The sequence below is a fragment of the Zonotrichia leucophrys genome, chromosome 3 (assembly GCF_028769735.1).
Source record: "Zonotrichia leucophrys gambelii isolate GWCS_2022_RI chromosome 3, RI_Zleu_2.0, whole genome shotgun sequence".
NCBI classification, from domain to species: domain Eukaryota; kingdom Metazoa; phylum Chordata; class Aves; order Passeriformes; family Passerellidae; genus Zonotrichia; species Zonotrichia leucophrys.
Genome location: NC_088172.1, coordinates 80,790,306 through 80,804,190, shown reverse-complemented (window position 1 = coordinate 80,804,190; position 13,885 = coordinate 80,790,306). Strand labels below are relative to the sequence as shown.

The following is a 13,885-nucleotide window of genomic DNA, read 5'->3' as shown; positions in this document are numbered from 1 at the left end:
TCCCCCTGGCAAGAAAGGCACTGGGAAAGGGCACTTTTGGAAATCACTAAAGCACATCCTTCAGAGAGGCGTGAAGGGGATGCGGTGGGGCTCCGGAGGCTCAGCCCTGAGGTGCCATGAAGGGGGCCCGGCACCATGAGGGGGGCCCGGCACCATGAGGGAGGCCCGGCACCATGGCTCCGGCCGGGCTGGGCTGCGGCCCAGCCCACGGCCCACAGGGCCAGCCCCGCTCCCGCAGCCCCCGGCGCCGCAGCAGGGACCCTCCACACCGCCCTCTCAGCCCTACCTGATGGTGTAGGAGACACCCTGGACGCTGATGCTGTTGGGGAGTTGCCCCACAGCCATCCCGTTGCCTGCGTGCCCGATGCTGCCGCTCTTCTCCAGGGTGGGAGACGCTCTGCCCGACATCCTCGGGGCCGGGGCTCCGCAGCCTCCCTGCGTCCCTCACGCTGCTGGCCCGGTGCCTGCCACTGCCGCCGCCACTGTCACTGCCGCCACCGCACCATGCCTGCCCCGGCACCGCGCAGGGGCAGCTCCCGCTCTCCGGGGTCAGCAGGTCGGTGCCCCCGTCACCTGCCGCCTCAAAGAAAACAGAGGGGCTGCCTGTTCTTTCTTTTTCAGGAGAAGGACTGATCAGTGATTAGCTGAAGCCGCTATCTGATGTACCTTTAGCCTGAGCTATTAGTGTCCCAGAGGAGGGGAATATTTCCCTGTCCACGGGGTCATGCCAGCTGCAGAGACGCAGCACGCCAGGAGAAATGGGGCTGCGGTGAGGATGCTTCGAAAGGACTGCTTTCCAAACCAACACGAGAAGGATTTCCACAGCTTTCCCAGAGACGACAGTCAAACCACTGCGGGGAACCAGACCTTCCACCACCACCACCACCATCATCATGAAGGAAACTACTGAAAATGTCTCTCTGGACGATGCCAGCTGGAGCCAGGTGATGTGCGAGGGCTCGGCTGTGAGTGAGAGCCGCGTGGAGTGGCGAGGGACCCGAGGGGCTCAGCTGTCCCGCGGCTGCCGGGAGCGGGGAGAGGGAGGCACCCACCCTGCGGGGAGAGACAGGCAGCCATCCTGCCGGGATCAGGGAGAGGCAGGCAGCCATCCTGCCAGGAGCGGGGAGAGGCAGGCACCCATCCATCCTGCCGGGATCAGGGAGAGGCAGGCAGCCATCCTGCGGGGAGAGGCATGCATCCATCCATCCTGGCAGCGGGCTGGCACAGCCAGTGAGCCCCGAGGTGCTCCCGCTCCGAACCGTGGAGCCCAAAGCAGGCACATCGCCCACCGCAGCACACTGGGCATGAGGCTGGTGCCATGCAAGCCCTGCTCAGGTGCCACCGTGGTGGAGCTGAGAGAGGATCTCCAAATGTGTGCATGGGAGCGTATCCTAGACTGGCTTTCCCAGGAAAGCCTCAGTCTGGATCCCCACGTTTGCTGGGGAGCACCTGTTATCAAAAATTAGGTTCAGCATAAGGAAGGGCTCAGAGTGCTTTGGCAGTAGGGGTAGTTTGGAAGGCTTTCCTGTGGCTTCTCCAGCTGCTTGGTGTGATGTTGATTTCTACTGAAAAAAAAATCAGAAATCAGCCTTGTTTGCTGCAAGGGCAGGAGGTGCACGCAAAGATCATGGTCATCCTCTGGCAAAGACACCACAGGCATGGGCAGGGTCTGTACACAGGGAACAGGTACATTTGCCTTGGCTAGGGTTGGAGTCTGATAAGCAGGAAAAGCACAGAGCTGTGGGAGAGACATGGCTGGCTGGAAGGAAAACTGCAGGCATGCACACACAGCTCAACCCAAAGCTAGGACTTTGTCATTGCAGCTCTATGCAAAAGGGCCAAGTAGGCTCTTGTTATTTTAACTGATATCTCAGAACATTAAGTTCCAGCTGATAAATGGTGAATTTAAAAAACAAAAGAGAAGAAAGAGACTGCACTAGTGGCTGTGTTTTATTTGTTCATAAAGCCTCCAAGGAGGCAAGTCCGTGTGCAATTCAATAATGGACATGCTTCCAGTGAACCTTCATTTTTAGCTGCCAAAATGCATCAATTGCAATATTGATTTTGATTCAGTAGACTAATACTGAATTATTCAAAAATATGCACCATTTTGATGCAGTAGACTAATACTGCTGAAGTAGTACATCTTTTTTCCTCAAAAAAAGTCTAATCTCTTTGTAGTGACATGACATTTATCTCCATTTTCAAAGTTTTCCCTTTTAATCTGAAAGCAACTAGAAGAGCACAGTACAGCATGTTTGGCCCTCATACATGTCACTAGAACAAAGCTTTTTACACTGAGTGAGTGTGAACTGATAACTTATTTCAACTCTTCAGACTTTTGAACTACAGTAACTCATCAATAATACTGCTACATCCCATAAATACATTTCCCTTTGTGCTTCATCTTTTCTGAACTCAGACTTTAGCATCACTTTAGTTATTGTAATTAACTGTTGTAATCCACCTAACAACTTTTTCAGACCAAGACCCGGGATAGTATTTTTCACCCTGAAGAAGATAACAGTCTTTATTTTGCATACAGTGGAAAATCAAATGTTCTGGAGGTCAAAGAACTCAACTACCAGGTAAAAATAGTTATTTATACACCTCTTTTCAGCAGGAAGCATATCCAGCAATGCCTGTTTCTATACCCAGACCATTTAAAATGCCAAATAAAGTTGATAAAGATCACGAAACTGTTGCACGGTCAGTTTGTGAGCAGAATCACACTCTTGGCTGCAATATTGACAGCAGACTAACCCCTGTATTGTAAATATATCTAGTAAATTTAAGGGACAAAACAGGAATAGAGACCTGTTTCTAGGCCCTGCTTTGTTTCAGTCTTGAGAAAACTGAATCCTCTGAGGGCTGGAGCACAGGGGCTTTCTATTCAGCTAAGGATGAAAGGAGCCCTTGCTGGCAAGAACGAGTATGTGGAAGGGGATAAAGAGATGACTGACAAAGAGGATTTCAATGAACCAGTGAAATATTTCATCTCCTCCTCACCATGGCATCTGAATTAGATTTCACAATTTTCAGTTTCCTTGAATTTCTAATTATATCTAAAGTTTGAAACATTTAAAATTAACAATAAGTAACAAAGGACACAGAGAGTTTTAGTGATTAACAGAAGAAGAAAGGCATGAAAGCATAGGTGGCTGCAAAAGAACTTCCTTCTAGGTATTTCTGAAGATGAACAATATTTTAATATATGCTTTGCTTGTAACATTGTAACTTTGAAGGTATTTGTTGTTAAATAATTTCTTGCTTGAATTGAAGGGACTTGTTTCCTTCTTTGTTAGGTTAACACAGCATCCCAGATTCCCTGGTATGAGAACCTTGCTCAGATGAAAATGCCCTGGACCTGGAAATCAGATCCTCGTTCCCATGTGACAGTAATCCAAAATCTGAGTCTAAAAGTGAGAAGTGGTCAGATGCTTGCAATTATAGGAACCACTGGTAAGAGCAACCACATTTTATTATATGGGCAGTTCTCAGATAAAATGAACACAATCAAGAGCATCTGCAGTCTTTATGATGTTAAAATCAAGTTGAGAGAAAACTATTGGAGTGTCAGTAAAATACATTCTTTAAGTGATATGATGAACAAGGACACAGAGAAAATACTGAAGGGGAAAAAATTAAAATTCATTTTCAAACCAAATTCTGTTATGCCCTGCCCACATCTGCGTTCTGTTTCCTGAGGTATAGCGAGGTATTGCTACAAGTGTGGCCTGGCAGCTCCAGATCTGCTGGACATGAATCAGTTTCATGGCTCAGATTCAAAACAGGCCAGTTGCAGACCATACTCAGATAGCAAACAAATGAAGCCAAACCCCATAAGAAAGATCAGTGCCAACTTGCATAATAAGCATAAGCAGGAATTCTATTTGGACTGAAACAATTCTAACAGGATAAAATACTGCATTTGTGTTAATTAATAGAAACTTACAGAGAAGAAAAGACAGTTCCTCTTCTGTCTGGTGTTACTGCTTTATTGCACTGGGGTTTGGTTTTTTCTTTCCATTTTCTGGTGGGACTGGTCAAGGCGGACAAGAAGTAGACACAGGACCTGTAAACTGAAGTAGAAAGTGCCATACTTGTGAGGTGAAAACCCCCATGCTGTGTCTCCACTAGAGTCTTGCATCAGGTTAGCTCAGTGATTCAGTGAAAATTCTCTCAAAGGCAAGGCATATTTGCCAGAAAAGTTCTAACTTTATTCCTAAAAAATGAGAGTTTTCTTTCCTATTGCCATGGGAATCTTTCCTTAGCACATATTGTTAATGTCAGTGAAGCTTACCTTAGAGATTCAATCTCCTGATAATAAAAGGAAAAGCTTTGTGATGAAATAACATACTGAGTTATAGATATAGCACCTTTGTAAGGCAACATACACTGAGCACAAACCCCTTTCAGCAAACTAGTCAAACTATTTTCAAAAGCTGTTTATCATCTATTTCATCAAATGCCTTGGTAAAATGGATTAAACTGCTGATGGGTTTCACATTGTCAATGGCAATCAATATGTCACTCTTAAACAGAGCAATACATGGTTTACAGATGGATGGGTTTCTTTCTTAAGATGTATGTATTAAGAAGCAAGTGTGGAGTTAATCTTTCAACAGGGAGACTGGAAATAAATGACATCTAATCATAAGAGAGTTCTGTGTGTTTACATACAGAATCATACAACAAAAAGGAAAAATTCATTTGCTGTTTAACTCCAGATCAGGTTTTGTTTTCATTGTTTTACTTTTCTTACCTCTGGGTATGAACCAGCTTTTCTTAATTATTTAAATGACTTTTTGTCTAATTCAAGTCATAATAATTTTTATTTCAATCGTGATTAATGTTCTTATTGTCTGTATAATCATTCAATGCCTTAGTCATTCAGCCGATCCAGCTGCTGTTTCTGAATTCACAAATCCCTCCACAAAGAAAGCTCTTGCTGAGCCTTCGGGCACCAGCCCTGCAGCCAGGGCAGGACCATCTTTGACCCGTGTTTCAAAAGTGAAAGGGAGTTCACTAAAGAGATAAGAGACACTTCTTGTGCTCGTGAAGCCGTCCTCAAAGCCCAAGTACCCAGTTCTGCTGAGAAATGAGAAGGGTTCAAACCACATACTCCATTCCAGAGGGGAGAGATTTCCTTAACAGGAGCTTATAGTCAGTGTTTTCTTTGAATATCATCCTGTCTCTGTGACTTTGGGAAAACTTTAGGAGGGTTGGCAAATATTTTTTTTTTCCTTAACACCTCTGTCTGTGACAAGATTGCTTTTCAAAACCATCCCTTGGAAATTAATTTTCAGTTTTTATTTTTCTAGGTGGTGGAAAGACATCCTTGCTTGACGTGATAACCTGCCGGGATCATGGAGGCAAAATCAAGTCTGGTCAAGTCATGATCAACAACGAGCCCTGCACTCCCCAGCTTGTTAGGAAATGCATAGCACACGTGAGGCAGGATGACCGACTGCTCCCCCACCTGACTGTCAGAGAAACACTTTTGTTCGTTGCCAAACTGCGCCTTCCAAAGTTTTTTTCAGACTCACAAAGGAAAAAAAGGGTAATTAAGCTGTTGGGAAAAAATAAAGTTGTCAAAAATGTGCCTGACAGGAATTATCCAAGAGATCCTGTGTGTTTGGAGTCAGAACAGCTAATCTGGCATTTTTTTATGTAGATTATGAATTATAAACCTTTTTCATCTTTCAAGATAGAAACCAGCAATTGTTCCAAAGCTCATAAAAAATGACAATCTAGAGAAAGCATTAGAGAGGCTGAACGACGAACTAAATTTTTGATCGCTGAGTCTTTTTTAATGTTACCTCTAAAATCAAGATTTGTTTTCAAGTGTCTCTAGCACAGAAATATCCAGATGAATTTTAACCATATTAATCATATTTTCAGTTGTACCAATGCACGAATGTGCAAATGAACTCTTGCTTGACGCCTGTCACCCTCGGATCCCCGCAGGTGGAAGACGTGATCGCAGAGCTCCGCCTGCGCCAATGCGCCAACACCCGCGTGGGGAACGAGCACCTGCGGGGCGTCTCCGGGGGCGAGAGGCGCAGGGTGAGCATCGGCGTGCAGCTGCTCTGGAACCCGGGTGAGCACCACTCGCGCCTTCCGGGGCACACCCCACACCGCCTGGGCACAACGGAGCACTGCGGGAAGATGGAAACTTTCGGGGAAGAGCCGCACACTCAGTTGCCCCTAGGGCAGCGGGAGGAGCTCGTACTCGGGACACTTTACAGGCCTTGCCACACCCTCTGTCTGCCTTTCCACAGCACAGTTAGTGACTGCTGCTGGTCCATCTGTTTCAGTTGCAATCAGTGCTGATCACAGATAGTACTGTAATTGTTACAGGAATAATTCTGTAAACAGAGTGTTTCAGCAGCTGACACACTTTTGCCACCTTTGCCAGTGGAAAAGTGGAGACAGAGGCAGAGCCCCCAGGAGCCTTCACCCACCACCAAAGGTTGCTCAAAGTTGCCTGAAGTTACTCTTACAGCAGTGCTCTGGTTTGTGCATATCAGTATAAGGTTTGGGTTTTATCCAACCACATGCCACAAGTTACTTTAGCTTATTTTAACATGGAGATTGTTTTCCTTCCCTCTGACACAGCCTCCATTTACACGTGCAGTATCAACAGGAAAGGTAATTTTCTTCACTGTAGTCAGTCATTGCAGTCTTGTGCAACTCACTGACATGGCTTCATGTTGCAGGTGAAATAGAAACTTCCATTGTCCTCAGTAGAAGCAAAACATGAGGCTACATCCACAGCTGATTTTGGTGGATTGAATCCCCTCTTTGATCTTACATATTTGTATCAAAAGCACCACTAACCTTGACTAAGCCTCTTGTCTAACAGGATTCCCCATCAGCTTTTTCCCTAGAAAGTGGATTTGAAAACTTTTTGCTTGTATAAAGTTATACTTCTGTAGTCATGGGGAAAGCAGGTTTTTGCTTTTGTAAGAAGTGATGCACAGGAATAGCTGTACTGAAATAAAAAAAAAATATATAATTTTCTTTAAATTTAAAAATAATGAGTGAAATTTTGTGCACTAGCACCATTTCACTTAGAACATATTTTCCAAACCACACGTGCTGCTTCCCACAGCTAAACTTACTGTCTTTGGCAGGAATACTCATACTTGATGAACCCACATCTGGACTGGACAGTTTTACTGCACATAACCTTGTGATAACATTATCCAGACTGGCCAGAGGAAACAGATTGGTTCTTCTTTCACTTCATCAGCCCCGCTCAGACATCTTCCAGCTGTTTGATTTGGTTCTTCTGATGACTTCTGGACTCACTGCCTACTGTGGAACAGCTAAAGACATGGTCCAGTATTTCACAGAACTAGGCTATCCCTGCCCAAGGTACAGCAATCCTGCAGATTTTTACGGTCAGTATCAAGCACTGTCATAAAAAAAGGGAAATAATTTGCCTTCCTAAGTGGCTAGGTAATGGTGATTTTTATTGACCATGACTGTCTCAGAAATTCCTTGTAATTAACCCAAATCAATACTGCAGGAAGTTCACTTTTTAATAGGATCCTTATTTGTCAGTACAGGAAATGTAGCAAAAACAAGAGGTACAAGGGGACAAAACTAATTTTAAAAACACTCCTTCTAACAGTGCCAGATGCAGTAACTTGTCAACATGTTTAGCATACTTATCCCCATGTTTTAGCGGACTGAAACATCTTCTCTGGGAAAGATACAGATAAACTGATCAACTGCTTTCTGTAGGCAGTTCTCTGATTTCTCAATTTTGAAAATGCAGAAGTTTGTTTCCCAGAAGCTAACTCCTAGTCTGAGACAAAACTGGAACAAGTACTGGGAAAAAGGAGTGCTGCCCTACAGAAGCACAATGGAAGGGAGAAAATCCCAACCCAAATCAGCAATCTTTTTACTCCTCAAAGAAAGCTTATGTGGTTTCAAATCCATTGATTTTCTGGGTTTTGCAATGTGGAAAAGGAATCTGCCCTGTTAATCTAATGGCAGGAATCTCTTAACAGAGGTTGGCTCAATTCCAGCCCTTAGGTCTTTGCACTCAAGTTGGCCAGAAAACCTGGTAGAGACCTCAGACAACCATAATGTTGTGGAGTAATCTCTTCAGCTGTGCCCGCGTGGCAGGCAGTGCCAGCTGCACAGAGATAAACAAGAGTTAACTTCGGGTCAAGCCCCACAAAAAGACCTTTGTCACCATCAGGGTTCAGAGCAGTCCTGAGCCAAGCACAGCCTTGGGGAAGGCTTGCAGCACCCCTGGATAGGAATGGAGAACCAGAGGAGTCCTGTGGAAACCCATAGCTCCAGCCTGTGGTTACAGAGACAACACCCACCATGGGGCTGGGGAGGGCAGAGAGGCAGGGGAAGATCATTGAATGGTGTGCACTGAGTCAGCAGGCACAGGAAAAGAAAAGAAATATGGGCAGCAGGATGGCAGAGCAATAGGACAAGATGAAATAGGTGGAAATCATTCCACTTGTCCTTGTGGAAATAGGCCAAGATGGCATTCACAGCAAGAGGGAGCACCTGATGGAAACACTCAGATGCTGGCTGTGTGTCTGACAGAGAAACAAGCGACCCGGGCAGAAGGGAAGGCAGAGAATTTCTGATGGACTCCTCCTAACAGTGGCTGAAGAGACATGATCAACCATTGCAAGGAGTCAGGAAATGTGCAGTGATAGTTCTCTCAGAAAGCATCTGTAAAACTTCAGATATTGTCAATCTACACCAAAGATCAGCATGGGAAAATACTACTGTAAGTTTAGATTAAAAAAAAACCAAACAAACAAACAAAAAAAACCTAAGTCAACTATTATTGGTATCATTATGCACTATGTTGTCCTTAGATAATATTCCTTTTGGACTTTCTCAGTATCAGGTAAAGTTTATGGCACCTCTATAACTATAATTGTGCACAGGAAGAAAAAATGTGATATAAGTCAAAGTCACACATAAAAGACTGTAAATGCCTACATGACAGGAAAGAAATTCAAACTATTTTTTCTCAGCACTGTTTTCAAGGTGTTATGAAATTTATAAAAATCTGAAATAGTAGTTTATAATACTATAATAAGCAATTATGTAATATCTCAGTGATTCATTGAGTGACTAGGTAAGAAACATACACATTAACAATCTGTTCATCTCTAATTACCTAAAATAACTGATAGTCTTAACTGTTGTAAGTTAATGAATGTACACAGGTTGGACTGTTTGCTCCCAAGTAAATCCCTGATTCTAAACACATTGTAAAGTTATTTATTCTATAGCACATGGACTCAAATCAAGTAATGTCTTGCAGTTGACTTGACCAGTATTGATAAACAGACTGCAGAAAAGGAGATGGAAAGCCAAAAAACAGCAAATACTCTTGCCAACTTGTTCTTAGAAAAGGTCAAACATTTTGATGATTTCTTATGGAAAGCTACTGAAGGAGACAACACTGATACCACAGTCATCAAGCAGAGGTAAAGAAAAGAATGTCATAGAGAAGAACTGGAATAATAGCTACACCTTCTGCTAATCTATTTTTTTTTTTCTTTTTCTTTTGGGTAGGAATTCAGAAGAGGTTCTCAATATGCCTCACCATTTAAATGATCAGTTACCAGGAGCCTTGAAGCAGTTCACAATATTATTAAGGTAATCTTGTTATGTATTGTGCCCATTTGTATTTAAAATCATCAGAAAGAGGCACAGAACATCCCACCCCAATTTTCTTCCTTCAGGCTTTCATCTTGGTAGACCTGAAATACTTGGTGGCTACAGGTGCTTCATGGGTTTGATTAGGTAAAACCCTTTAGAGAAACAGGGAGCCCAACTCCTGTCCTTGCCAAAGCCAGCAAGTTCCAGGAACTGATTTGAACACTGGCTGGGGCTGTGTGTCTGAATATAACTGGCTTTAGTAAGTGTTCTATCTTATGGTCAATATTGCTGTTTTCCTAGTCGTCAGGTCTCCAATGACTTCAGAGATCTTTCAAGATTACTAATCCATGGATTTGAAGCCCTTCTTATGTCATTACTAATTGGATTTTTGTACTATGGCCATGAAAAAAACGGACTCTCTATTCGGGACACAACAGCACTGCTGTACATGATAGGTGCCCTTATCCCATTCACAATAATTTTGGATGTTATTGCCAAATGTAAGTGTCAGTCTTCTTGTAAATGCTATAAGGAATCAAAATGAAAAAAAATCTTAAATCTATGACAAAAATAAGCTTATTAATACAACCCAGTGTATTTGTTCCTCCCCTGCAGGTCATTCAGAAAGAGCAATGCTTTATCATGACTTGGAAGGTGGAATGTACTCTGTTAGCCCATACTTCTTTGCTAAGGTAATCGGTTTTGCTGCCAGGAAATACAAACAGCCATCTTGCACATTAAAAAACACAAGCAAAACAAAGCCTTGTTGAATAAATAATCACATTCATATCAGACTTTGTTCTTTTGTGTCTGCCAGCTAAAGCTATCAGTCTCACTTCCTTAGTATTAATAGATTAGGCCTCACACTAGTTTAGAATTTTGCCATAAGTCATGGCTGAGGTCCCACACCCAGAAAAGCCAAAGTCTTTGGCCAAAACGTGAGAAATCTCAGACTCAGATTTCCAGGTTTAGACAATTTTACATACCTGCTATTTAATTCACTGCAGCATCTCTGAAAGTTTGCTTACATATCTTGATCTGTAAAACAAAACATTCATATCAAATGCTAAAGCAGAGGTAAAACAGAAATTACAGAATGCTGTGACATTTCCAGTTTGGGCCTGCATTGGTCTGAACTAAAAAATGTGTTACATGCACAAAGAGCCAGAGTTTCTAGAATCAAATTTAGAACTTTTAAAAAACGACATTCTCTTTTTCACAAGGGTTTTGAATAATCCCTCTTTTGTGATGTTAGATGAGTTCTGCCTGCCATGGCATCTGTAATTTAGGTTTCCATTTCTGCACAGGATTTTAAATGCTTATTAGTGGTTGCCAGAGAAAAAAATTCTTTGCATTGTGTCACAAAGATTGCACATTATTCACAGAGAAATCGATGTAATTTGTTACAACCTTAGTATTAGAGGATAGTAGCAACTCTCTTTGAAGAATTAATAGTCTCTTATATACCTCTTCAGATATTTGAGAAAATCCCAGTTATGCTTTTGTTTTACAATGACTCAAGTTGCTACCTGGACTGCCTTTGGGACAAGGTGGTGAGGAGACCAACAGCCAAATTTGTCTCAAATTTCACATCACACAAGTTTCAACTAAATTGGGACAAAACATTCAGTTGCCATGAGTCAGTAACAGTACTACTGTTATCAAGCACACCAGTTCACAGCAAAAGTGTATTGGGTTCTTAGACTCTCCCAAAACTCTTAACAAAACAAGCTGTAACAATTAGTTTTAGGCATTGTCACAGCAGGAGAAAAAATTAGCAAGGGTTTGTTTCATGGTTTTGCATGTCACTGGCAAGCCCTGACAGGGAGATGATTGCATTCTAAGGGAGTATTTCCTATAGCTTTTATAAACAGTGCACAAGTACATTAAGACACATCTCATGTATTTTTGTAATTATCATTCACCTTTTTCTCTTTTCTTAAATTTTCTTTTTAATCTTCCCAAACAGATTCTGGGGGAACTCCCAGAACACTGCATTTTTGTGGTAATTTATGGGATTCCCATCTACTGGCTGGCAAACCTTGTTCCTGGTCCAGAACACTTCCTGCTGAACTTCCTGTTGCTGTGGTTAGCTGTTTACAGTGCCCGTGCCATGGCACTTTGGGTGGCAGCTCTGCTGCCGACCTTACAGCTCTCTGCCTTCTTTGGCAATGTCCTCTTCACATCATTCTACCTCAGTGGTGGGTTTGTCATAAGCCTGAACAGCCTCTGGACAGGTAGGACAAAGCTCCCGCCCTCCCTCCAAATTGAAACATCAATGGCTTTCATCAGTGACAGTGTGTCCTGTGCAGGAAAACTCAGCTTTGTTCTTACCTTGGCAGTTATCTTCTTGGATGGTAGCAGTGCAGTCAGGTCACCCATTTTACATCAGTTTTCCATCTGAAAATGAGGCAACAAGAAATTTGGTCAAAAAAGCAATAGTGAAAGGGTAGCTTCTTACGTGGTTGCTGAATTTTTCAGTAAAAAGAATTGTGTTCAAAAGAGAAAGATGGAGCTCCAGGAAGACTTAGTTGACAGGGGGAGTTTGATGGATATGGATATTAGCTAACTCCTGATTTCCCATCTCCATGTAACTATGTAAAGTATATCTGCCATTTTGTCCAATAATAAACTGTCACATGTTTACAGCCTCTGGCTGTCAAGAAGTGAGACAAACCTGCGGTATTTGGCAGCAGCACAGCAGTATTCTAGGTCTCAAGTTTCGTGTGTGTGAATCAATTTCTGTCATTTTCTTTTTCAGTTCCTTTTTGGGTTTCAAAAATCTCTTTTCTCAGATGGAATTTTGAAGGAATGATGCAAGTTCAGTTCACTGACACCACATATGAAATGACTGATGGAAACAATACTTATCAAATACCAGGAAAACTCGTAAGTCAGTAATAAAAATTGTTGCACATATCGATAAGAAATTGGAAATTTTGAAAGAAATTGCTATTTATATGCCTGTCATATATTATAATTTTATCATTTAAATAGCTGGTGTAGGCCTCAAATTCGGCAATTGTCAAATCAACACATGAAGCTGGGTTACACTTGGTTGTAAATTTGTTCCTCAAGATGGCCCATAGCAGTTCCTCCTATGCCTTTCTGTTAGTTGAAGAGAAAAAACAAAATAGTAAAGGGCAACTCTTTCCTACACCAGCCCCAACTATGCACTGCACTTTGCTGGAACTGTGTTCTTCTGAAATAGGAATAGGGTAGCTGCAACCCTCTATCAAATCACCCTGGAAGCTACACCCAAGATGGAAAACAGGGGAAGGTAGCAGGCACCAGGAAAGCTTACACATAAAACACACTTCACAGATCCAGCACGAAAATATTGTGCCTTTTGCTAATTTTGTGCTATTGGTCACTACAGGTCACTCAGGCTCTGGACCTGGACTCCCACCCTCTCTATGTGAGCTACCTTGTCCTCGCTGGCATCATTTGCAGCTTCCTGCTTTTATACTATTTATCTCTGCGCTTCGTCAAGCAGAAATCGAGCCAGGACTGGTAAGGGCAGCGGAGGCAGCAGGTGCCGGCCTCCCCCGCAGGAACAGGGGCAGCAGCTCCCGCAGCAGGAGCCGCCGCCAGGGAGCGGGAGCGGCAGCGCGGCTGCCACAGGATGGCAGCAGAAGCCCAGGAGTCGGGAGCCTGCCACGGACCGCGGCTGCAGCCTGGCATCGGGGGCGGGGTGGGCCTGGGGCTTTGCCTTCACTTGGGGTTTTGCTGCACTTACGGCTTGAGCGAGTGACAAGGCGCTTGCGAGTCCTGCACGTCTGGAAATTGTCTGAGCTGTGGGCCACCGATGGGAAAGGACCCACGGCACTCTGTAATAATAGCTGATGTTCTAGTCCATAATGTTTGAACGTACGATGATCACTTAATTCAGAGGGCTACAAGAGAACAGGATCAAAACACTTTCTGTGGCATGTATGACATTTAACATAGAAGATTCCACAAGTGTTTCAGGAGAACATGCAAGGATGGATAACACAATTGTTAACTACTCTGTGTTCTAATTTCTTATGTGTTTTAAAGCTTTGCCTTTGTGTTCCAGTAATATGCTGATAATGCCCAAACCAGGTATTTGCTCACTGTAGGGATGAGACCTTATAACAAATAAAATTATGTCACCTTCTTGGATTTATTTTTACAATATAAATGAATATCAATTGTGTGTTATTAATGACATCTTTCTCCATTGCAATACACATCCTAGCAATTT

At 43.1% G+C, this 13,885-nt stretch overlaps 1 protein-coding gene across 2 annotated transcripts; it reads left to right on the top strand.

Annotated features, from left to right (window-relative positions):
- The first annotated feature begins 787 nt into the window (after positions 1-787).
- On the top strand, positions 788-13,174 carry ABCG8 (ATP binding cassette subfamily G member 8). Of its 2 annotated transcripts, none has more exons than XM_064707019.1 (13): positions 788-965; positions 2,490-2,588; positions 3,306-3,462; positions 5,325-5,563; positions 5,971-6,103; positions 7,140-7,409; positions 9,317-9,482; positions 9,571-9,654; positions 9,958-10,157; positions 10,273-10,349; positions 11,627-11,894; positions 12,419-12,546; positions 13,037-13,174. In XM_064707019.1, the coding sequence occupies exons 1-13, from the start codon at positions 894-896 to the stop codon at positions 13,172-13,174; spliced, it is 2,031 nt and encodes a 676-aa protein (XP_064563089.1). In that variant the 5' UTR covers positions 788-893. The 2 variants fall into 2 exon arrangements, with proteins under 2 accessions (XP_064563089.1, XP_064563088.1); XM_064707018.1 differs by having other exon boundaries at positions 894-944; positions 2,484-2,588.
- Positions 13,175-13,885: the final 711 nt, after the last annotated feature.